A 25,155-nucleotide genomic window follows, 5' to 3' on the forward strand; every position below is an offset into this window, starting at 1 on the left:
CGCCCAGCTCCTGCTTCCTCCCGACCCGACTCGACTCCCGCTCCCTGGACCCGACCCGACACCGACACCGACCCCCGCTTCCCCCCCGGACTGGACCGGACCCGACCCCCCGGACTGGACCCGACCCCGACCTGACTCCCGCTTCCGCCCCACCCGCCCCCGGACCGGACCGGACCCGATCCCCCGGACTGGACCCGACCCGCGCTTCCCCCCCCCCCCCCGCCCCCCCGACCTGACCACCCTCTCCCTCCCTCCTTCCCCCGACCCGAACCGAACTGACCTCACCTCCATCCCACCACCACCCCCCACCCCCCCCCCCCCCCCGCGACCTGCGCTCCCGACTCCGACCCGCGCTCCCAACCCGACCCAACGCCACCTACCTGTAAATCTGTTGCTGGGGACGGGCCCTGCCCGAAGTCTTGGGCCCGCCCGGGCCTGGCCCGTTCAGCCACCCCCCCCCCCCTCTCCTTCTCCCCCCCTTCACCTTCTCCCCCCTTCTCCTTCCCCCCCCCGCTTCTCCTCCCCCCCCACTTCTCCTTCCCCCCCACTTCTCCTTCCCCCCCACTTCTCCTTCCCCCCCACTTCTCCTTCCCCCCCACTTCTCCTTCCCCCCCCCACTTCTCCTTCCCCCCCCACTTCTCCTTCCCCCCCTTCTCCTCCCCCCCTTCTCCTCCTCCCCCACTTCTCCTTCCCCCCCGCTTCTCCTTCCCCCCCTTCTCCTCCCCCCTTCTCCTCCTCCCCCACTTCTCCTTCCCCCCCCCCGCTTCTCCTTCCCCCCCCTTCTCCTTTCCCCCCCTTCTCCTTGCCCCCCCTTCTCCTTTCCCCCCTTCTCCTTTCCCCCCCTTCTCCTTTCCCCCCCTTCTCCTTTCCCCCCTTCTCCTTTCCCCCCTTCTCCTCCCCCCCTTCTCCTCCCCCCCTTCTCCTTTCCCCCCTTCTCTTTCCCCTTCTCTTCTCCCCCCTTTCCCCTTCTCCTCTGCCCCCTTTCCCCTTCCCCTTCTCCTCTGCCCCCTTTCCCCTTTTCATTCCCCCCCCCCGCTTCTCCTCCCCCCCCGCTTCTCCTCCCCCCCCGCTTCTCCTCCCCCCCCCCGCTTCTCCTCCCCCCCCCCGCTTCTCCTCCCCCCCCCCGCTTCTCCTCCCCCCCCCCGCTTCTCCTTCCCCCACCCGCTTCTCCTTCCCCCACCCGCTTCTCCTTCCCCCACCCGCTTCTCTCCTTCCCCCACCCGCTTCTCCTTCCCCCACCCGCTTCTCCTTCCCCTCCTGCTTCTCCTTCCCCCCCGCTTCTCCTTCCCCCCCCGCTTCTCCTTCCCCACCCGCTTCTCCTTCCTTTTCCTTCCCCGCCCCTTCTCCTTCTCCTTCCCCCCCTTCTCCTTCCCCCCCTTCTCCTTCCCCCCTTCTCCTTCCCCCCTTCTCCTTCCCCCTTCTCCTTTCCCCCCCTTCTCCTTTCCCCCCCTTCTCCTTTCCCCCCCTTCTCCTTTCCCCCCCTTCTCCTTTCCCCCCTTCTCCTTTCCCCCCTTCTCCTTTCCCCCCCTTCTCCTTTCCCCCCCTTCTCCTTTCCCGCCCTTCTCCTTTCCCCCCCTTCTCCTTCCCCCCCCACTCCTTCCCCCCCCTTCTCCTTTCCCCCCTTCTCTTTCCCCTTCTCTTCTCCCCCCTTCTCCTCTGCCCCCTTTCCCCTTCCCCTTCTCCTCCTACCCCCTTCTCTCCCCCCCTTCTCCCCATCCCTCCCCCTTCTCCCCCATCCCTCCCCCTCCCCTCGCTGTCAGAAACACAGAGAGTGAGAGACACAGACAGACAGAGAGATAGAGACACTGACAGAGACACACTGGGGGGGCATCCCAGCACGCTGTTGGAGGGCTCCCGGTACTGCAGTCGGTAAGGAGAAAATGTTTTATTTATTGATTTAAAAACAAAATTATTTCTTATTAATTTTTTTTGATTGATTTATTGGTTGATTTATTGATGTTTTTATCATTTATTATTGATGATGGCTCTTTATTTGTAAAACTGAAGTGTTTAATGTTTGTAAACTTCCTTTTAAACCCCCCTCCCCCCCCATTCCCTATGCCTGATTTGTAACCTACGCCTGATTTTCAAAAGTGTAAACAAGGTTTTTTCGAGCGTACAAAAATCTTCACTTACTCCATTTTAAGTTTGGAGTAAGTTTTCACTGCCGAAACTTTGAAAACAGGCGTAAGTGGCCGGACATGCCCCCTTTTGGAAAAAAAAATTCTGTTCCAAAATGAAACTGTTCTAACTGACTAGAACGGGAGCAAACTAAATGCCGAGAATTTGAATTTCTAAGATACTCCATTCTACACCAGTTGCTCCAAAAAATCAGAAGCCAACTGAGACCGAAACTTGGGCCCTTAGAGACCGCATGGATGAACTACAACAATTGTACATCCCTGTCTGGCGTAAAAATTAAAAAGGGAAGGTGGCTCAACCGTGGCTATCAAGGGAAATCAGGGATAGTATTAAAGCCAAGGAAGTGGCATACAAATTGGCCAGAAATAGCAGCGAACCCGGGGACTGGGAGAAATTTAGAACTCAGCAGAGGAGGTCAAAGGGTTTGATTAGGGCAGGGAAAATGGAGTATGAGAGGAAGCTTGCAGGGAACATTAAAACGGACTGCAAAAGTTTCTATAGGTATGTAAAGAGAAAAAGGTTAGTAAAGACAAACGTAGGTCCCCTGCAGTCAGAATCAGGGGAAGTCATAACGGGGAACAAAGAAATGGCAGACCAATTGAACATGTACTTTGGTTCGGTATTTAGTAAAGAGGACACAAACAACCTTCCGGATCTAAAAGGGGTCTGAGGGTCTAGTAAGAAGGAGCAACTGAGGGAAATCCTTATTAGTCAGGAAATTGTGTTGGGGAAATTGATGGGATTGAAGGCCGATAAATCCCCAGGGCCTGATGGTCTGCATCCCAGAGTACTTAAGGAGGTGGCCTTGGAAATAGCGGATGCATTGACAGTCATTTTCCAACATTCCATAGACTCTGGATCAGTTCCTATGGAGTGGAGGGTAACCAATGTAACCCCACTTTTTAGAAAAGGAGGGCGAGAGAAAACAAGGAATTATAGACCGGTCAGCCTGACATCAGTAGTGGGTAAAATGATGGAATCACTTATTAAGGATGTCGTAGCAGCGCATTTGGAAAGAGGTGACATGATAGGTCCAAGTCAGCATGGATTTGTGAAAGGGAAGTCATGCTTGACAAATCTTCTGGAAATTTTTGAGGATGTTTCCAGTAAGGTGGACAAGGGAGAACTAGTTGATGTGGTGTATTTGGACTTTCAGAAGGCTTTCGACAAGGTCCCACACAAGAGATTAATGTGCAAAGTTAAAGCACATGGGATTGGGGGTAGTGTGCTGACGTGGATTGAGAACTGGTTGGCAGACAGGAAGCAAAGAGTAGGAGTAAATGGGTACTTTTCAGAATGGCAGGCAGTGACTAGTTGGGTATCGCAAGGTTCTTTGCTGGGGCGCCAGCTGTTTACATTGTACATTAATGATTTAGACGAGGGGATTTGCGGATGACACTAAGTTGGGTGGCAGTGTGAGCTGTGAGGAGGATGCTATGAGGCTGCAGAGTGACTTGGATAGGTTAGGTGAGTGGGCAAATGCATGGCAGATGAAGTATAATGTGGATAAATGTGAGGTTATCCACTTTGGTGGTAAAAACAGAGAGACAGACTATTATCTGAATGGTGACAGATTAGGAAAAGGGGAGGTGCAACGAGACCTGGGTGTCATGGTACATCAGTTATTGAAGGTTGGCATGCAGGTACAGCAGGCGGTTAAGAAAGCAAATGGCATGTTGGCCTTCATAGCGAGGGGATTTGAGTACAGGGGCAGGGAGGTGTTACTACAGTTGTACAGGGCCTTGGTGAGGCCACACCTGGAGTATTGTGTACAGTTTTAGTCTCCTAACTTGAGGAAGGACATTCTTGCTATTGAGGGAGTGCAGCGAAGGTTCACCAGACTGATTCCCGGGATGGCGGGACTGACATATCAAGAAAGACTGGATCAACTGGGCTTGTATTCACTGGAGTTCAGAAGAATGAGAGGGGATCTCATAGAAACGTTTAAAATTCTGACGGGTTTGGACAGGTTAGATGCAGGAAGAATGTTCCCAATGTTGGGGAAGTCCAGAACCAGGGGTCACAGTCTAAGGATAAGGGGTAAGCCATTTAGGACCGAGATGAGGAGAAACTTCTTTTACCCAGAGAGTGGTGAACCTGTGGAATTCTCTACCACAGAAAGTTGTTGAGGCCAATTCACTAAATATATTCAAAGAGGAGTTAGATGTAGTCCTTACTACTAGGGGGATCAAGGGGTATGGCGAGAAAGCAGGAATGGGGTACTGAAGTTGCATAATCAGTCATGATCATATTGAATGGTGGTGCAGGCTCGAAGGGCTGAATGGCCTACTCCTGCACCTATTTTTCTATGTTTCTATGATATTCAGTAATATAAAATCCAGAATTATTGTCCAAAAACCGGCGGCCGGACTAGTTATCAGCTTCTCCGCTATGTTTTAAATGGCGTGCGATCGGTCCGAGCCTTGCCGACTGACAATCAACCTGGCCCGACCCGACCTGACCCACGCCACCATTAGTACTTTGTCTGTCTCGGTAGCATACATACACTCTTAATTTTCTTGTCCGAAATCTGGAAAAATCCAAAAATCTGCATGGTCTCAGTCCCGAGGTTGCTGGATTTGAGACGTTGTACCTGTACAATAAATGTAATCTGTAATACATTCACTGTTTTAAGAACATTCAGAATAATAATTTGAAGAATGGCTAGTGCCAGAGATGATCTATTAAGCCTTTAAATTGTTTTCTGCAAATTACTGGGGGACATCTTAGGCAAGTTTTTTTTGATTCCAAAAGCTTATGTTCACCTAGCAGTAATTCGGAACCCAGTTGGTAGCCAATTGGCAAGTTTATTTTCTGGTGTAATTGTTTTGCCATGGCAGATAGCAAATGGTCTGGTCTTCTGTATTCCAGAAGACCGGGTTACACTATTGGCTATCTCAAGAATGTGTTTGTTGTGTGGGCAGCAGATTCTACAATATTAAAAGAAACTCGCGTCCCTAGGTGTTTGCAGGTCAAATATGTATGGCTATCTTCAACACGAAGGGCAAATCATTATTAGAGGTGATTTAATTTAAGAAATTTGTCTACATAAATTGGCTAATTTCAAAATATTGTGCGGTTATATATGAGTATGAAATACTATTGTAAACACGATCAGCTCAATTTTCTTGATTCGATTTTAATCAGTGTATTTCTCATTTAACAGATTGTTTGTTACACATTAGTGATTGCCATTGGTGTGATTGCAGACCTGGCGAGCACAGCTATGTCAATTGCAATCCAACGGGACTGGATTGTAGTGGTAGCTGGAGGCAGTGACAAACTGACAGGTAACTAACTATTCTAGCTCTTTTGAGAAAAATACAATTTCTTAGTTGATGACCAGATGTTAACTTTCTTTTTTCACCTTGGTGGCATTGATGGCAATTGCGGAAAAGTCTGCAAACTTCCTTGTGATTCAGCATTTCCATAAAATAGCCTGCTTCCATTATTGATTTTGTTTGAGTTGCTTCAGATAAAAATTCTTGCATGCATTCTTGCACTTCACTCCATTCCTCCTGCCGCATATGCGTGTACTGCACCTACACCACCCCACCCCCATCACCAGCCTACTGCCTATATTCTATACCATCGCCTGCTGCACACCTCCCCTATCCCGTGTTGCATACGTTTTCTCATGTCCAGCACGGGCTTGTCTGCATGCCCTGTGATCTTTTCCCCCCGCCACCCGTCTACCATGTGTTTCACCTCCCCACCATGAATTTCTTCGCTGTCCCATGCATTCTTGCTCTCTATGCCATTTCTCACGCGCTCACCCTTACTATCTGTAATATTCTCTCTCGTTCTCATATGCAGTCTTTCTGTAGCTAAAATTTCCCAACAACCATTCAGGAGATTATAAATTTCCTGAAGGCACTTCTCCATGTGCCATGCTGGTTAGTTATAATAGTGTTACATAAAGCATACGAATGAAGAATAAACACACGGGCCGTAAAATTCGGCTGGTTAGCGCCGGTTGGTTTGGGTGAAAAAATGGCGGCAGCCTCAATTCCGCACAGAACGCGGCAGCCACTATTTTGGGCAGGTTGGCAGCGCTGGTGTTGCCTGTGCTCACTGCAGATTGTAACTTCAATCACCGTACAACGCTGAATTGACGCACGACCTGCTACTTTGGACATCGCAGTTTCTTGTAACGCCCTCTCCGCTGTACACAAAGCAGAACGAAAGTTCAGTTGTATGACAGACCCTCGACCAGCGCTTCTTAAAGGGACACATGCAACTTGTAAGTAGGTTTAGTTTTTTGCTTTTATACCGGTTTCTTTACATTTTTATTTGAGTAGTAGCTTGGTGTAAAACATGTAAAATGTTGTTAAAGTGTGAATGGAGTGTTGCTGGACGTTTGAAAGGCTTTACCTCTTAAAGGAAGGTCTATGAGAACAGCACTTGCAGTCCCCCTTGGGCTGCAGTTTGACATGAGATATAGCAGAGGCAGCAAAGGGGACAAGCTGCTCGCAGAGGAAGGAGGAGGAAGCGGAAGGAAGGAGACAACCCAGGCAGCCATTTTCTGGCCAGAATATCTGGGATCTAATCATCCGTCTGTGATCACGGCCCCAATTCTAATTTCAGCATTTGTCCCACAACTTGCCTTTCCTCTGTTACGGACCATTGCAGCGTCCTTTTGGCCATAATGGTGAAATAAAAGCCATCACAAAGCAAACCTTCCAATCCAACTTTATCCATATATGCATCCAATATTGCATGAAACAATCAACTAATCACCCTTATGCATTCCCTTTAGTGAGTGTCTTGCTTGTGCCTTTGCCTGTTCTAATGCTATTACGCAATGCTACTCCAGTAGCTGCAGCATAGCTGGTGGAGGACTGCTGACTTTCAGTGGGGGACACTGCAGATGGCCTTGCAGGACGACCTTGAGGAGCTGGTGGCTGGGATTGTCAAATTGAGTAATGGTGTTTCTTCTTCTTCACTTTCCTCTCCCTCCATTGGTCAACAATTGGCTGGGTATGCTGAATTTCTTGGAGTCTGAAATGAGGAAGGCACAAGGGTATGGTTGCGGAATGGGGGGTAAAGCAAGAGGTGCATGTTTTCATTATGTGCATTATCATCATAGGCGGTCCCTCGAAGCGAGCATGACTTGCCAAAAATGGATGAGTTTACAGGTGTTTCAATGAAGGACCTAATATTCCAGGTCCCACACTACATTGTGAAGGGTGGAAGATGCCTGTGCATGTATTTTTTTAACGTGGGGTGACCATTGCACACCAGCCACCACACGGGCTTGACAGAGCTAGGTCTTGGTCCAGTGGCAAGGATTAACCAAGACTAACTGGAAACCAGTTCTGCTGCACAGACCGAGCGCGCACACATATCGCAGTGTGGGCTGGCCCGTGCTGCCCCTGGGCTCTCGTCTCTTCTGGGCCCCAGATTCACGCCTCTTCTGGGCCCCCGTCACTTCCCTCTATGGACTCATGCCGTTCCTTCGCCCCTTCTGCTGTGCCTGCCCGCAATGCAATCAGCGACCTGGCTTTGCAGCCGTCGCCCTCCTGCAGCAGCACACACTGCTCCCTGGAGTGGTATGCCGTGCATGCTGCTCCCTCCAATGGCCCCGGCCTGCTGGTGGTCTTGCAGGCCGCGACTGCGCCGATTTCCGGGCCGGGCCGCCGCACGCACACACAAACACAAACACAAACACACACACACACACACAGAAACACAATAATCTAAAGCATCCTCTAGCCGTAAGCAGGCACCACTTGATGTCTTGAATATTCAGTGCGGAACGTTGTTCAATGGCCGGTCAGATCTCTCTCTCTCTCTCTCTCTCTCTCTCTCTCTCTCTGTCTCCTGGTCACCTGGTGTGGCTCGGTGTGAAATGCTGTTTGATTTACCCTGCGAAAAGCGCCTTGGGACCCTGAAGGCCCTGAATATAAATGCATGTATCTTGTTGACACAGTATTTATGTGGCTGGTCTTGTTAATGGTGACCCCCCCAGGACGTTGATGGTAGGGGATTCGGCATGGCAATGCCATTGAATATCAAGGGGAACTAGTTAGACTCTCGCTTGCTAGAGATGGTCATTGTCTGGCACTAATGTGGCGCACATGTTACTTGTCACTTGTCAACATGAACATAAGAACATAAGAATTAGGAACAGGATTAGGCCATCTAGCCCCTCGAGCCTGCTCCTCCATTCAAAAAGATCATGGTTGATCTGCCCAAGCTTGAAATTTGTCCAGGTCTTGCTGCATGCGAGCATGGACTTGCTTCATTTTCTGAGGAGTTGCGAATGGAACTGAACGCTATGCAGTCATCAGTGAACATCACCACTACTGACCTTATGATGGAGGGAAGGTTATTGATGAAGCAGCTGAAGATAGTTGGGCCTAGGACACTGCCCTGAGGAACTTCTGCAGCGATGTCCTGAGGCTAGGATGATTAACCACCAACAACCACAACCATCTTCCTTTGTGCTAGGTATGACTACAGCAAGTGGAGAGTTTTCCCCCCGATTCCCATTAACTTCAGTTTTACTAGAGCTCCTTGATGCCACACTCAGTCAAATACTGCCTTGATATCAAGGGCAGTCACTCTCACCTCACCTCTGGAATTCAGTTCTTTTGTCCATGTTTGGACCAAGGCTGCAATGAGGTCTGGAGACGAGTTGTCCTGGCGGAACCCAAACTGAGCATCGGTGAGCAGGTTATTGGTAAGTCTTTGAATGCCCCAGCGTTGATTTTCCTGGGCATTGTTTCTGTTGCCAGCTCTGTTTTGGGGCTATATTGATGTTAATGATGGAGCGGATTAGACGGTGGTCCGTCCAGCAGTCATCATCTCCTGTTATGTCGTGGGTGATGCGGATATCCTTGCGGTCCCTCGCTCAGACGATGATGTAGTCAAGCAGATGCCAGTGCTTAGAAGGCCCTATACAGCCAGCGCCTCACTGCCAACCTGGCGACCCTCGATGGCCCCGAGACGCAGAGTGCCTGCAACGCTTGGTCTGCCCTCAAGGCCTCCATAACCAGTGCCTGCGAAGAGATGCTCGGTCACTCAACCAGGAAACACCAAAACTGATTTGACAAGAACGACCAGGAGATCCTGGAGCTAATAAGCTGCAAGTGCAAGGCATTTCTGAACTTAAAGCAGCAAACCAATTCGGGAGCAGCAACGCAGTTCGACAGGTGGCTGAAGGCCGAGGTCCAACAAAAAACCCACAACTTAAAGAATAGATGGTGGGCGGAGAAAGTACAGGAGGTCCAGCAGCTGGGCGACAACCATGACGTGCGAGGATTTTTCAGCGCAGTGGAGTCCACCTACGACCCAAGCCCCACCCCACTGCTGGCCAAGAACGGAGAGGCACCCATTAAGGACACTGAGGCAGTCAATGCCCGCTTGAAGGAGCACTTCGAAGATCTCCTTAACCGAGACTCTGCCTTCGACGTGAGTGTCCTTGACTCCATCCGGCAGCAGACTACCAGCCACCATCTCATCAAACCCCAGCCCTGCACGAGGGAGAAAAGGCCATCCGTCAGCTCAAGAACAACAAGGCATCAGGAGCAGATGGAATCCCCACCGAGGGAATATAGTATGACCATGAAGCATTATTGACATGAATGCATGACCTCATCTCTCTCTCATCTGGAAGGAGGAGAGCATGCCAGGAGATCTCAGAGATGCCATAAATCGTGACCATCTTCAAAAAAGGGGACAAAGTCGACTGTGGTAACTACAGAGGAATCTCCTTGCTGTCCGCAACTGGGAAAATCATTGCTAGAATCCTCTTCAACCGTCTTCTCCCTGTGGCTGAGGAGCTCCTCCCGGAGTCTCAATGCGGATTCCGTCCACTATGAGGTACAACGGACATGATCTTCACGACGCGACAACTGCAAGAGAAATGCAGGGAACAGCACTAATCCTTGTACATGGCCTTCTTTGACCTCACAAAGGCCGTTGACACTGTTAACCGCGAGGGACTATGGAGCGGCGTCCTCCATTTCGGCTGCCCCCAAAAATTTGTCACCATCCTTTGCCTGCTCCATGATGACATGCAAGCTGTGATCCTGACCAACGGATCCACCACAGACCCAATTCACGTCCAGACCGGGGTCTAGCAGGGCTGCATCATTGCGTCAACCCTCTTCTCGATCTTCCTTGCTGCAATGCTCCAAGCTCCCCGGAACTAAACTATAGAACCAGTGGGAACCTGTTCAACCTTCATCGCCTCCAGGCTAGATCCAAGACCGTCCCATCCTCTGTCATCGAACCACAGCATGCGGACGGTGCCCGCATCCACGCACACCCAAAGGCCGAACCCCAAACCACCGTCAACATCTTCGCCAAGGCATATAAAAGCATCCACACCAAACATCCGCAAGACAAACATTCCCCACCAACCTGACCCGCCACACAACACTGCCCCCGGCCACCAAAATCCACGGCGCGGCCCTCAACAACGCAGACCACCCTCCATACCCGGGAGCCCACTACCAGCAAGGGCAGACATCGACAACAAGGTCCAACACCGCCGCCAGCACAGCCCCCGGCCACCCGAGGAAGAGAGCGCTCAAATACCAAGCCCTCAAATCCGGCACCAAGCCCATGGTCCACGGGGCTGCAGCGACACCCGCCCTCCTGCATGGCCCAGACACGTGGACCATACACAGCAGACACCCTAAATCGCTGGAAAAATACCACCAACGATGCCTCCACAAGACCCCGGAAATCCCCCGGGAGGACATACGCACCAACGCCAGCGCCCTCACCCAGGCCAGCATCGAAGCACCGACCACACCCGTCCAGCTCCGCTGGGCGAGCCACCCCGTCCGCACACCTGACACAAGATCCCCGAGCAAGCGCTCTACTCAGAACTCTCAGCCCCAGTTGGGCAGAGGAAATCCTTCAAGGACACTCTCAAAGCCTCCCTGATAAAGTGCAACATCCCCACCAACACTCGGGAATCCCCGGCCAAAGACTGCCCCGAGTGGAGGAAGAGCATCCGGGAGGGCGCCGAGCACCCAGAATCCCGCCACAAAGTACGTGAAAAACAAGCGCAGACAGCAGAAGGAACACCACAGCAAACCAGGCTCCCCGCCCACCCCTTCCCCCAACCACTGCCTGCCCCACCTGCGACAGAGACCGTAACTCCCACACTGGACTGCACAGCCACCCGAGAACCCACCCCCAGAGTGGAAGCAAGTCCTCCCCAACTCCGAGGGACCGTCCACAACGATGACGATATTGGTGAGTCACCATCATCATCATAGGCAGTCCCCTGGAATCGAGGAAAACCCGCCCCCACCTCCTCGGCAGCTGAACAGTCCAATACGAGAGCCACAGACCCTGCTACAGGTGGAACAGACAGGTGCCGAGGGAAGGGGCGGGTGGGACCAGTCCGCAGCATGCTGCCCACGCCTGACCTCCGCATGCCTCTGGCGTCGAGACCCGAGGCCCCCAGCGACCCCCCTCCCCCCCCCACCACCGAGGGCGATCCCCAGCCAGGGACCCCCAGGCACCAGTGGGGATGCCGCATCCCACTAGGGAGGCCCCTAGGGGATCCCTGCAACACCCCCGCTGCCCACCTTTGCCTCATTTGCCGTGAAGGAGCTCCGAGTAGAGCATCCGCTCTGGGAGCCTCGTGTCCGGCACGCGAACCATGCGGCCCACCCAGCGGAGCTGATCGAGTGTGGTCAGTGCCTTAATGCCAGGGATGCTAGCCCGGACGAGGACGCCGACGCCGGTGCATCTGCCCTCGCAGGAGACCCATATGATCCCACGGTGACACCGCCGGTGATATCCTTCTAGCGATCCGAGGCATCCACTATACACAGTCCACGCCTCCAAGCCACACAGGAGGGCGGGCACCACCACAGCCCTGCAGACCACAAGCCCGGTAGTAGCCCCGAGGGCCTGGTCCCCAAACACTCCTCGCCGAAGGTCGCACCAGTGCACCGGAGGGGGTGCCGGACCTTGTCGCCAATGCCCGCCCCCGCCGACAGGAGGCCTCCGAGATACCGGAAGCGGCCCGACTGTGTCCAGGGCCGCACTGCGGTTCCCAGCGTCTGGGGGGCAGTGCTGTGCGACGAGGACAGGCCAGCGGAGGACCTCCATCCCACAGATGTTCAGCACAAGGCCCATGCCCCCGTACACCCCAGCAAAGCTTGTAAATCAGAAGATATTGTGGAATGAAGGGGAAGTGGGATGTGTGAAGGAGGATAATGTATGAAGATACCAGCATCTTATATTCCTTCAGTCCCACTGCTTGCCAAGGGTTCAGGCATGCCCCTGTCAAGACTGGCCAGCACCGACTCCTCCAAAAGGGTGAGGTGAAGCTAGGAATGTGAGGTGTGCCTTGTGTTTGGTACAGATTGTTGGTAGGTGAGTGATGGGGGTTGTGGTACATTGAGAAGTGTGTGAGGCTAGTTGTGCAGTTGGTAGGAGACAGCTCTTGAAGATGCATTCACTGACCTTGACCGCTGGTCTGAGGTCATGAAACTTTGGGCACTGGAGCCAGGTGCTGGGCAGCAATGACCCCCCTTGGCGATCTGGTCCCACATCCTTCTTTCCGGAGGGCCTCCTGGCACCCTGTGGGTAGAGGACCTATCTTCCAGTATTCAATCCCTGCACAAAGCTTGAGTGCTGCATCTGTGAACCTGGGCGCCCTTTCCCTGGCCTAGTTGAGCCATTTGGGTTGGTCCTGAAGCACTTTTAACATTTTTGATCAACAGAAGGCGGCTCAGCTTTAAGAGGTGCATATTGCCTTTAAAAGGCGCAGATTGGCTTGAAGTAAAGCTAGCCTCGCACGAACATTGAGAACTTGGGCCCCCTGCTGAGTGCACAGCCTGTCAGCAGCACATTCAGCGCTGGGCTGTGTGCTACAATCATTATAATTAGCAAGAGCCTACTATTAGCAAGGGCAGACATCGATGACGAGGTCCAACACCCCTCCAGTGTGCCTGCGCAGCCTTCAGTCAGCTGAGGAAAAGAGTGTTTGAAGACCAGGTCCTCAAATCTGGCACCAAGCTTATGATCAACAGGGCGCCTCCGCCCTCCTATATGGCTCAGCGACGTGGACCATATATAGTAGGCATCTCAAAGCACTGCAGAAGTACCACCAATTCCTGCAATTCCATTGGGAGGATAGACGCACCAATGTTCTCGCTCAGGCCAACATCCCCAGCATCGAAGCACTGACCACACTTGACCAGCACATCGTCCGCATGCCCGACACAAGACTCCCAAAGCAAGCGCTCTACTCAGAACTCCTTCATGGCAAACGAGCCAAGGGTGGACAGAGGAAACGTTACAAGGACACCCTCAAAGCCACCCTGATAGTGTGTAACATCCCCACTGACACCTGGGAGTCCCTGGCCCTAAGTGCCTTCCCAGTCCGCTGCCCAATGCTAGCCTAGAAGGGCTTGCCGATCCAATCCGCTCCCCCGCCCGACCCTGGCCCCGCGTGTACTCCCCGTCCATTCCCTGCTCCTAGCCCAGGCCGAATAGCCTCCTCCGATTTATTTATCTGCGCCGATTTCTTTAACTCTCTGCAAGGGTTTTCTGGAGAGGCCACATAAACTGGCCTAAGCAGAAATGGAGTAACTATCAGCTGGCCAAAGTTCCCTAAATGACCAGAATTGGCGTAGGTGGCTGGTTACACCCACTTTGACTGAAAAAAAAGTACCTAAAAAAATTGTAACTAAGTTACGCTGGTGCAAATTGATTGGGGAAACTAGATTTTTAACTTAGGCCAAAAAAAGCAGCCTGCTCAAAAAAAAATGGCACAAATCACTGGGGAAAATTGAGCTCATAATGTGGAGGCTGGTGGGGTCCACATTCAACGGATCATCCTTCGTCTTTTCTGCCACCTCCAGCGTGATCCCATCACCAAACACATCTTCCCCTTTCAGAATTCCGAAGGGACCGCTCCCTCCGCGGCACCCTGGTTTACTCCTCAATCACCCCCAACATCCCCTCCCCTTCCCACGGCACCTTCCCATGTAAGCGCAGGAGATCTAACACCTGCCCTTTTATCTTCTCCCTTCCCATTATCCAGGGCCCCAAACACTCCTTCCAGGTGAATCAGCGATTTTATTTGTAGTAATTGCAATTTAGTATACTGTATTTGCTGCTCACGATGCGGTCTCCTCTACATTAGGGGACCAAATGCACCACCTCATCTTTCAATTAGGCACTTTGCAGCCCTCTGGACTCCACATCAAGTTCAACAATTTCAGACCATAACCTCTGCCCCTATTTTTTTGACATGGTGGCTGTTGATGATTCTGCCATTCCCAGTTACACATCTTCTTGACTCATCTTTTTGTTTCTTTACTTGTCCCATTACCATCTCCTTTTGCCTTGCAGCATCCTCCCTTTTGTCATTTAATCACTCCTGCCTTCCGCCCTATCTCAGACCTTCCCTTTTGTTCTTTTCTCCCCTTCCCCCGCACTTGTTTAAATTCTGTTGCATCGCCAACTTTTTCCAGTTTTGTCGAAAGGTCATTGACCTGAAACGTTAACTCTGTTTCTCTCTCCACAGATGCTGCCTGACCTAAGTATTTCCAGCATTTTATGTTTTTATTTCAGATTTCCAGCATCTGCAGTATTTTGCTTTTGTCTAAATAAATTGAAATCTGTTGTTTATTTTTTATACAGTCTCAACTTTGTTTTAAGTAACATTTTTCTTTGTTTTCAGATAAATCAGCACATCCAATATATAGTGTTTGTCACCTATTAAAATATAGGTTGTAAGCCTTTCCAAGTACAGAGTATAATACTGTACAAAATAAAAAGGGAAATCTGCAAATACTGGAAATCTAAAATAAAAACAGAAAATGTTGGCAATATATAGATCCGTCAGCATCTGTAAAATAACAGACTATGACATTTCAGGTGTGTACCCATCTGTCATGTATTCAACTGTCATTGTAACCCTTGTGTAAACTGACCTAAGTTGTACACCGTGAGAACACTGACCACTAGGTGGTGAACTTGTGGGAGACACTCCCAACCTGGACTTTCAGGTATAAAAGGGGAAACTCCACCCACCTCCTTCACTTCAGTGCTGGCGAATAAAGGTTACTGGTCACAGAGTGACCATCTCTCATGTATGGGCCTCGTGTGCATTTGTACTGTATAGTAAGGACATATTATTGGCGATGAGAAACTGGGATTTAAACCACACGAGAATGGCCACTAGCAGCACAGACGAGAGGTACTGTGTTGGTGATGATTGGGACGATTTTATTGAGAGACTACAGCAAAGTTTCTTCACAAAGGAATGGCTGGAACAGGATTCGGCCGACAAACGCAGGGCTCATCTCCTGACGGTTTGTGGATCCAGGACGTACTCCCTGATGAAGGACCTTCTAGCGCCAGAGAAGCCGGCGGGCAAGACTTTTGAAGAGCTCAGTAAGTTGATCGGGGAACACTTTAAACCAGCGAGCAGCATGCACATGGCAAGATACCGGTTTTACACGCACCGCCGGCGAGAAGGGCAAAACGTTCCAGACTTCGTGGCAGACCTCCGGCGACTGGCGAGCCTATGTAAGTTCCCAGATGCATGCAGAGCGGAGATGCTGCGAGACTTTTTTTATTGAGGGCATCGGGCATGCTGGGGTTTTCAGGAAACTGATTGAGACCAAAGACTTGACCTCGGAAGCGGTGGCTTTGATGGCCCAGATATTTATCTCAGGGGAGGAAAAGACCAGAATGATATTTGACAAAAATCTTGGTTTAAATGCAGCAAATGGACAGGGAGTCAACATTATTAACGTGGCACACAGTTCTCCAGGCAGACAGGGGCAATCGGACATGCCCGAGCATGTAGTCGAAACCAAAGGGGGAATTCAACAGAGACAATGGCTAGCTGAATGGCGATTCATGCCATCGCAAGGGACAATGCGGCCAGTAGTGGGGCCATCAACACCTGTCAATGGTGCACTTAAGGACAGTTACAGAGACAGTCAGAGACGATCGACTGGTAATGGATCTTTTGTTTCCAACAACGGCTCATGGCGGTGTGGAGGCAAACACACAGCCAGAGCTTGCAGGTATCAGCAATATACCTGCAGAAACTGCAACGTCAGCGGTCACTTGGCGTGTATGTGCAGGAAGTCGGCAGCCAGGTTGATGTACGAGGAGGATGGGCCTGAGGTAAGCCCTACGAGGCCAAATGGACACTGGGGGAAATCGCTGGAAGCTGAAGTTCAACATATACAGTTCATACACCAGGACGCCACCGATAATGATGAAAGTGCTCCTCAGTGGCATCCCAGTATCAATGGAGCGAGACACGGGGGGCTAGCCAGTCCCTGATGAGAATCAAACAGTTCGACAAGTTGTGGGCGTCCAAGGCCAGGAGGCCAAAATTATTGCTGATTGATGCACAGCTACGGACATATACAAAGGAAATCATTCCGGTGCTAGGCAGCGCCATGGTAGTCGTGACCCACAAAGATTCGGAGAACAGGTTGCCACTCTGGATTGTCCCAGGGGACGGTCCCGCAATGCTGGGGAGGAGTTGGCTTGCTGTCATGAACTGGAAATGGGGCGATGTCAATGCAATTTCTTCTGTGGAGCGAATAGCATGCTCACAGGTCCTGGACAAATTTGACTCACTATTTCAACCCGGCATTGGCACTTTCATGGGGACCAAGGTAGTGATTCACATAAACCCGGACGCCAGGCCAGTACACCACAAGGTCAGAGCGGTGCCGTACGTGATGCGGGAAAAGATAGAAGGCGAATTGGACCGCCTGCTGAGGGAATTCAGTGACTGGGCAAGCCCGATTGTGCCAGTGCTCAAGGCGGATGGGTCGGTCAGGATATGTGGTGATTACAAGGCCACCATCAATCGGGTGTCACTGCAAGACCAGTACCCGCTACCAAGAGCGGAGGACCTCTTTGCAACGCTATCCGGTGGCAAACCTTTTTTCAAAATTGGAACTGACCTCAGCTTACATGACCCAGCAGCTGGCGAGTGAGTCGAAGAAGCTGACCATCATCACGACACACAAGGGGTTGTTTGAGTACAACAGATGTCCTTTCGGGATTCGCTCGGCCGCCGCGATCTTTCAACGAAACATGGAAAACCTCCTCAAGTTGATTCCAAGGACGGTGGTTTTTCAAGACGACATCCTCATCACAGGTTGCGATACTGAAGAACACCTCCACAACCTGGAGGAGGTGCTACGCAGACTGGACCGGGTAGGTCGGCGACTGTAAAAGGTGAAGTGCGTCTTCCTAGCTCCAGAGGTGGGATTCCTGGGGATGAGGATAGCAGCAGATGGGATCAGACCTACTGCGTCCAAAACGGAAGCGATCCAGAGAGCACCCAGACCCCATAACACGACGGAGCTGCGTTCGTTCCTGGGGCTCCTGAACTATTTTGGTAAATTTCTTCCCAAATTGAACACGCTGTTAGAGCCGCTACATGTGCTCCTACGCAGAGGTCACGAATGGGTCTGGGGAGACAGCCAGGAAAGGGCTTTTGATAGAGCACGCAATTTGTTATGCTCCAACAATCTGTTAACGCTATATGACCCATGTAAGAAACTTGTTTTAACGTGCGATGTGTCGTCCTATGGGGTCGGGTGTGTGCTGCCGCATGTTAATGCCAAGGGTCAGTTACAGCCAGTAGCTTATGCCTCCAGAAGTCTGTCCCAGGCAGAAAGGGGCTACGGGATGGTAGAAAAGGAAGCGCTTGCATGTGTATATGCAGTAAAAAAAATGCACCAGTACCTGTTTGGCAGGAAATTTGAGCTGGAGACAGATCACAAACCCCTAACGTCCCTTTTGGCCGACAACAAGGCCATAAATGCAAAAGCGTCGGCCCGCATACAGAGGTGGGCATTCACGTTAACCGCCTATGACTATACAATTCAGCACAGACCGGGCACAGAAAACTGCGCCGACGCACTCCGTAGGCTCCCACTAGCCACCACCGAGGGGGCAACCGAGCATGCTGCTGAGATGGTCATGGCTGCTGAAGCTTTCGAAAGCGAAGGCTCACCCGTGACAGCCCGTCAGATCAAAGTCTGGACAAATAGAGACCCGCTACTGTCTTTTTAGTCAAGAAATGTGTCCTGAATGGGGACTGGGCAGCCATGTACGGGGCATGCCCTGAGGAATTTAAACCATTTCACAGGCGCAAGGATGAACTCTCGATTCAGGCCGATTGCCGACGATGGGGAAACCAAGTAGTCTAAGCAAATCTTACTGTTAGAATGATTTCATATGAATATTTCAAATAGGTTTAATATCAGTGCTTTTAGTAGCTCAGTGCTGTCATAGATAGGGGAAGTCTTGTCCCATTTTTGATATGAAAATAGGGTAAGGGCAAAAATATGATCCTAGATATCATTTAACATTGTTAGGAAGGCTGAAATTTGAATTTTGGTGCTTAATAATGTAAATGAGGTGTGGAATACTATGCATACTCTAATATTATTGAAACCAAGACTTTGCTTTGCTTTTATAGGCATGAATGCTACATTGAGACAAATTGACCTCCTCAGCAAACTGCTTTCACCAATGGCCGTGGGTCAGATTATGACTTTCAGCTCCTCTGTGGTTGGCTGTGGCTTTATAGCTGGTTGGAATTTGGTCTCTATGTGTTTTGAATATTGGTTGCTTCAGAAAGTGTATAAAATGACTCCAGCACTAGCAAAAAAAGTTGATAACCAGAACAAGCAGGAGAAAATTTCAGGTATGACATACTACTTAAAGGTGTTGCACTATACTGGTTGTAACTAAAGGATTTTGTAATCAATTGCATTTTCTATTGGATTAGCTACATTAAAAAATATTAAATTTAAACCGAAAATAATGGTGCTATTTTAAAATCAGCCGCTGAATTGTTTAATTAATAGTTTATGGAAAATATATGTCCATTCTCTAGCACTGATTGCTTGATTTGTGCTTGCAAATGTCTGTTATGATATTGCAATTGAGTTGTGGTGTTTAGCAACACTTTTTATATTTGTATTATATTTTCAGTAATCCTGCACTGTGTTCCTAACCAAAATGGTTGCCAGTCCCTAATCAGGAATAGGAACTAGTTCCCTATTATGGAGCTGAATGTCTGTGGGGTTCTCCCGATCTCACGCCATAACTTTGGCAGAAGATGGCCAGAAACCTACTTTTAGGCATTTCTCTGGGGGCTATGCTGATTTTACATCAGAAAAAACACCCAGAAATTCCACATATTTCATCATCTGCCAGTTTTTGCTATTTCTTCACAAAATTGGTTTGCAGTTTTCTTTCTGCATGCAGTGATTGCATATTTATCAGTTCTGTACTGTACTCGCCCCTTAGCCAAAACCACCTATTACTCCAGAATTATCTTGGAAGGGCAAGGACACCTCAGGCTCCTTTTGTCCATGACCAATTGTGTCCTTGAGCTGCTCTCCCCACCCTATTGGTCTCCAAATTAGAAAAGGATATAGATGCACTGGAGAAAGAATTACAAGGATGATACTTGAACTGAGAGGGTACAACTATCAGGAAAAACTGAACAGGCTGGGGCTCTTTTCTCCAGAAAACAGAAGACAAAGAGCTGACCTGATAAAGAGGTCTTCAAAATTATGAAGGGAGTTGATAGGGTATTGATAGAGAAGATGTTTCCACTTGTGGAGTGGGGGGGTGGGGAGTTAGTCCAAAACTTGGGGTCATAAATATAAGATAGCCACTAATAAATCCAATAAGGAATTCGGGAGAAATGGTGGTGTGAATGTGGAACTCGTTACCACATGGAGTGGTTGTTAGATGCAATTAAGGGGAAGCTAGTTAAGTACACGAGGGAAAAAATATCTCGCCTTATCCTCTCTCTTTTGTCTTGAAGATCATCTCCTCCATGAGACCCACCTCATGCTCCCTGGATCCCCTCACTACTCAAGTTCCCTTCCTGGCCCCATGCTTGCTGATATCATTAATGGTTCCCTTTCCCCAAGCATCATCCAATTCCCTTTCAAAATCACTGTTATCACCCCTACGTCAAACAATCCACATTTGATTTATCTCTGCTCTCCAATTACAATTCCATTTACAATCTCTCTTCACTCTCTGAGGTCCTTAATGTGTCATTGACACCCTGTTCTGTGCCTGTCGCTTCCAAAACTTCCTGTTTGAATCCTTCAGTCCAGCTTCCATCCTTTTCCTAACACCAAAATGCTCTAGCCAAAGTCACAAAGGACAACGTCTGTGACTATGATCATGCTTCACTATCCCTCCTTGACCTTTCTCTAGCAATCACTATGGTTGACCACACCATCATTGTCCGGTGCCTGTTCTCCATTCTCCAGATCCATGGGATTATTCTTGCGCAGTTCCATGCTTACCTAATCAAAAGCAGCTAGTGCACTTCCAGAAATGGCTTCTGTTCCTTTCTCTATACCACCATCTATGTAGGCAACAGCATCTAACCTTGGGCCCTTTCTGTTATTTATATGTTGCCTCTCGCTGTCAACTTCCACAGCATGTGATCAATTCCACATGTACCACCTCTGATCTTCACCATTTCTCTCACTGCCTTTGTGCTGTTGGACTGCCTATTCAACATTAAGTCTTCAATAAGTCGCAGCATTCTTTAATTCAACATTTGGGAAGACTGAAGCCATTGTCTTCAGTCCCTGCCACAAATTCATCTCCTTTGCCAGGGATTCATTCCTCTCCCTGGCTGCTCCCATACACTGAACCAAACTGTCTTTATGCTTCAGTTTAGCTTTGAACTGAGTTTTTAACCCCATATTAAATTCATCACCAAGATCTTTGTCTTCGACCTCCACGTTGCTTGCTTCCATCCCTGTACCACTCCACTCTCCAGGATCTTCAACAGCTCTGGAACTCTCTGCCTAAACCTCTACGCCTCTCTTTCCTCCTTCAAGACACTCCTTAAAAAATGCCTCTTTGACCAAGCTTTTGGTCATCTGCGCTAATTTCTACTTGTGCGGCTTGGTGTCAAATTTTTATCTCATAATACTCCTGTGAAGCGCCTTGGGACATTTCACTACGTTAAAGGTGCTATACAAATACAAGTTGTTGTTGTCCAAATAATTTCATGTATCCTGTCTTACACTAAATCTTGCTCATCCATTACTCCAGTCCATGCTAACTTACACTGACTCCCAGTCCCCAATGTGTTAACTTGTCTATAAATTTCTCCATAGCTTTGCTCCACCTTCTGTAATTTGCACGAGCGCTATGTCCTAGGAACATCGGAAGTAGGCTATTCAGTTAGATCATGGCTGACCTTTCCCTCAACCCCATTTACCCACCTTTGACCCATATCCCTTCATATCCTTGCCTCACAAAAATCTATCAGTCTGTCCTGTAAGCTTCAATTGACCCAGCATCCACAGCCTTTTCGGGGAGTTCCAGATTTCTACTATCCTTTGTGTGAAGAAGTCCTTCCTGATTTCACTCCTGAATGACCTGGCTTTAATTTTAAGATTTTGTCCCCTTGCTCTGGATTCTCCCACCAGAGGAAATATAGATTCCACTGATGCCCCCCTGAAGTGTTATTTATGGCCAAGAAACTACATTGGAAAGTTGTTGGTGTGAATGAACACATAGCCGAGTGTTCTGAGGCAAAGGGCATTTAAACATTAATGCACTGTGATGACTTTAGTCTTGACTGTTCTAAAATGTTCAAGTTATCTTGTATAAAACTTCTTTATTTTTGCACTACCAAATTTTTCAAAACATTCTTCTATTCACTTACATTTGGTCCTTTCTCTGTGCTGTTTCAGAAGAAAATCAAACTGCTTTTAAAGACTCTCAAATGACTTCTACAGTTTCGGTTGAGGATCAGCTGAATAATAGTAATTCTACAAACCAAAATCGTGAGCAAATTGGCTGTATTAAAGGGGTCCTGGTTCCTGGATTGAAGACATTCCGAGATGGCTGGATTATTTATTATAGACAACCAATGTTTCTCGCTGCATTGGGTCTTTCATTTCTTTACATGACAGTATTGGGATTTGATGGAATTACTACAGGATATGCCTATGCACAAGGAATAAGCAGTTCTGTGCTTAGCATCATGGTGGCATTTTCTGCTCTCACAGGACTAATAGGAACTATGTTTTTCACCGTATTGAAAAAGTACTGTGGTCTTATTCACACCGGATGTTTCTCGAGTATTATGCAAATGACTTGTCTTACACTTTGCATTGCATCTGTATTTTCTCCCGGAAGCCCACTTGATTTGAGTGCGCCACTTTATTCAGGTGTATCAGATCAGCTTGAAACCCCTGCAACTGGTGTTTATACTACTGACATTTCAAAGGCAACTGTCACAAGAGCAACACTGCAGCCCTCTGTTAACATGTCCATTCGATATGATATGACTTTACATCCGCCGGCAAACCTGACAAACTCCACAGAAATAAAGGAATATATTTCTATAGCACTATTTTTTGCTGGTGCTGTTTCAGCAAGAGTCGGTAGGTAATACTAGGAAAGTAGCTTGATAAAGCTTTATATGCTTATCACAATGTAAAATTGATATGCACTTAAGCACAACAGGGATGTAAAATGTAATGATAAATCATATGAGTAGGATAATTGTGTTGTAATTATTAGAAATAACCTCTTTATGGCTATTTCTGGTCACTTTAAATAATCAGGTTCGAATGCAAACCATTATGGTGGGTATATAGAGTTTAAGATGGAATATAACACAGTAGTTATACAGCAAAAACATACAACTGTGATAAGTAGCTGATACCGATCCGATCGAACAGATGGTTGGCACATGATCAATTCTCTGAATGGCCTCTCTTCCTGTCATGTAGAGCCTTTAACTCTCTCCTCCACTGTCTGTGAGGGCAAGCTCTCAGGAGGTTACTTTTATTCTATTTTATGGGGTGGGCCTGAAATGGGATATTGACAAGACCGTTTAACCTATAGAGGTTCCCCATAAAACTCAATACCCAATGGGGCTTCGAGTTCTTTGTCTCTATTCTTGAAACAAAGCCCTCTCTAAAGATATCTCATTATATTGTTCCACATGTCTTTCCTGTTCATACTTTCTCAGGGTTCCTTCATTGGAATCCATGTCTTATCTCCCTGGTCCCTATCTTCTCGGGTACAATTATTACAAGGCCTGGCCCAGTACTCTTTCAACCATGAGGTCAAAGCCAGAGCGGTGTTACTTCAATCAGCCATTACCTGCTTTATGACCTAGCAAATTACTCCATCCTGAGATTGTATTTACTTAACTAAATTCCTTCCATCCTAAGTCTTTCTATACTCACTAACTTTTAATTATTTTTGCAAGCAGTTTTGTTAAGCTAACTCCAATTTTTACCTCAGCAATATAACTTGATTGTTAGTAATAATATAGAGCTTAGTTGATTACATTAAAGATACATAAACAAAATTGAAGTCTTAACTTGAAATCAACAGAAAATGGCTGTCATAGTGCAGAATGCTATAACATCCACAGGAAACCAAAACATTCGTACATTCCAAACATCTATCCAGCCATCCAAATACAACGCAATTATGTAAACACAGAATTCTTCGCGTAACAGTTTCATTTGCATGACCATATGTTTTTAGGTATCTAGTTTCTAACAAAGTAAAGTAAAATGTGACATTAACAGTATAACAAAACCACTTTAACTTAACAAGATAACATTTCCAGATAAAATGTGTAGTATTATTGGTGAAATATTTTACAATACAAGTATGTATCTTGATCTGCTTATCCCAGTATACTCATAAAATAAGGATTGTGTATATATGCATCTGTCAGTCAGACTTGTAAACTATTTTGATGTTTGCTTGCAGTTTAAACTACCATCACAGATTAGACCTAACCATAGAATAAGGCAGAGGATCTTAACATGCAGCAGCTAAGTAAAACATGATTTAAAAAAAACTATGATTATTCAGCAGATTAGACTTGAAGGTACAGGTTTAGTTGATTATGATAGATCAGAGGATATATTGCTTTAGGAGGACAGGCGCATGATACTGTGTAAGGCACTTTGGGCTAGAATTGCGCCGACTTTGCGACCGGGTTTTTGCCGCAATTTGACCCTCCGCGGCAAAAACCCGGTCAGCGGGATCTTCGGGCACCTTTTTGCGGCGTCGCTTCCACCTGTCGTAATTTCGGCACTCTCCAGCCCACCCAGAATATCGACCAGGTCAAACCTCCTTTGCAACCCTGCCAGCAGTGATTAGTATGAAGACCTGCAAAAAAGGTAAGTTAAAGTTTTTATTTTTTAATTATTTTTCAGCGATTTAGTAGGAAAGGGTTTTGTGAATATTTTTTGCAAATTTTTGTTGTTTTTTCCCCCTCCCAAGGCCTCTCTCGCATTCTATCGGCCTTGGACTAAAATTGCCGAAACTCGCGAATCCTCATGCAACACCAAGATAACTGATGCAGTAAAGGCCGAAATTTAGACCTAAAAACGGTAGCGCAGCTAAAACGGTAATTTTGGCGTAAAACTACCATTTTGGCCGACAACCGAAATTCTAGCCCTATTTGTAGTCTACTGCTGATGTAGCTGTGTGCAACTATCAAAGCTACATTGAGGAACTGCTATGCTTAGTTCAAGTTACTTCGAGGCAAACTGGTTTTGGCTGTCCTTTATATTGTCTATTAAATTTGGTACGTGGGACATGTGTTGCATTGAAAATTCCTATGCCAATCCCCTCTAATGGGAAATACCATAATGAAAATGTCCATATTTACCTGCAGTAACTATTATGCCTGTAGGTAGAAATGTGATGCGTGTGTTAAGTGTTAACGATGTCACCTAATGCATATGCTTGGTGTGGGACAATACCTGCTATTTTGTAGGGACATGATGGGTTTAAAAAAAACTTTGACCATGCATGCAGTTGCAAGCTTTAGCCACTGAGTGGTACTGTGCAAAGTGTGAAACTTGACTCTTGACATTTTTGTGTCGACGTAAGTTTTACTTTCATATTTTATCCTTTATTCTATGATATCTATTATATCTTTCATTCTTGCAGTTGTTTAACACCTTCATTTTCTTTTCTTTGTTAGGCTTTTGCTACAATTAG

At 48.2% G+C, this 25,155-nt stretch overlaps 1 protein-coding gene across 1 annotated transcript in view; it reads left to right on the forward strand.

Moving 5' to 3' along the window:
- The window catches only part of LOC139259846 (ferroportin-like), a 205,597-nt gene that overhangs the window by 153,160 nt on the left and 27,282 nt on the right, over window positions 1–25,155 (forward strand). The window contains exons 7-9 of the mRNA XM_070875729.1: window positions 5,309–5,432; window positions 18,596–18,823; window positions 21,864–22,559. Coding sequence (XP_070731830.1) covers window positions 5,309–5,432; window positions 18,596–18,823; window positions 21,864–22,559 — 1,048 coding nt within the window. The remainder of the gene's footprint in view (window positions 1–5,308; window positions 5,433–18,595; window positions 18,824–21,863; window positions 22,560–25,155) is intronic.

This window comes from Pristiophorus japonicus, chromosome 3, assembly GCF_044704955.1.
Source record: "Pristiophorus japonicus isolate sPriJap1 chromosome 3, sPriJap1.hap1, whole genome shotgun sequence".
NCBI classification, from domain to species: Eukaryota; Metazoa; Chordata; class Chondrichthyes; family Pristiophoridae; genus Pristiophorus; species Pristiophorus japonicus.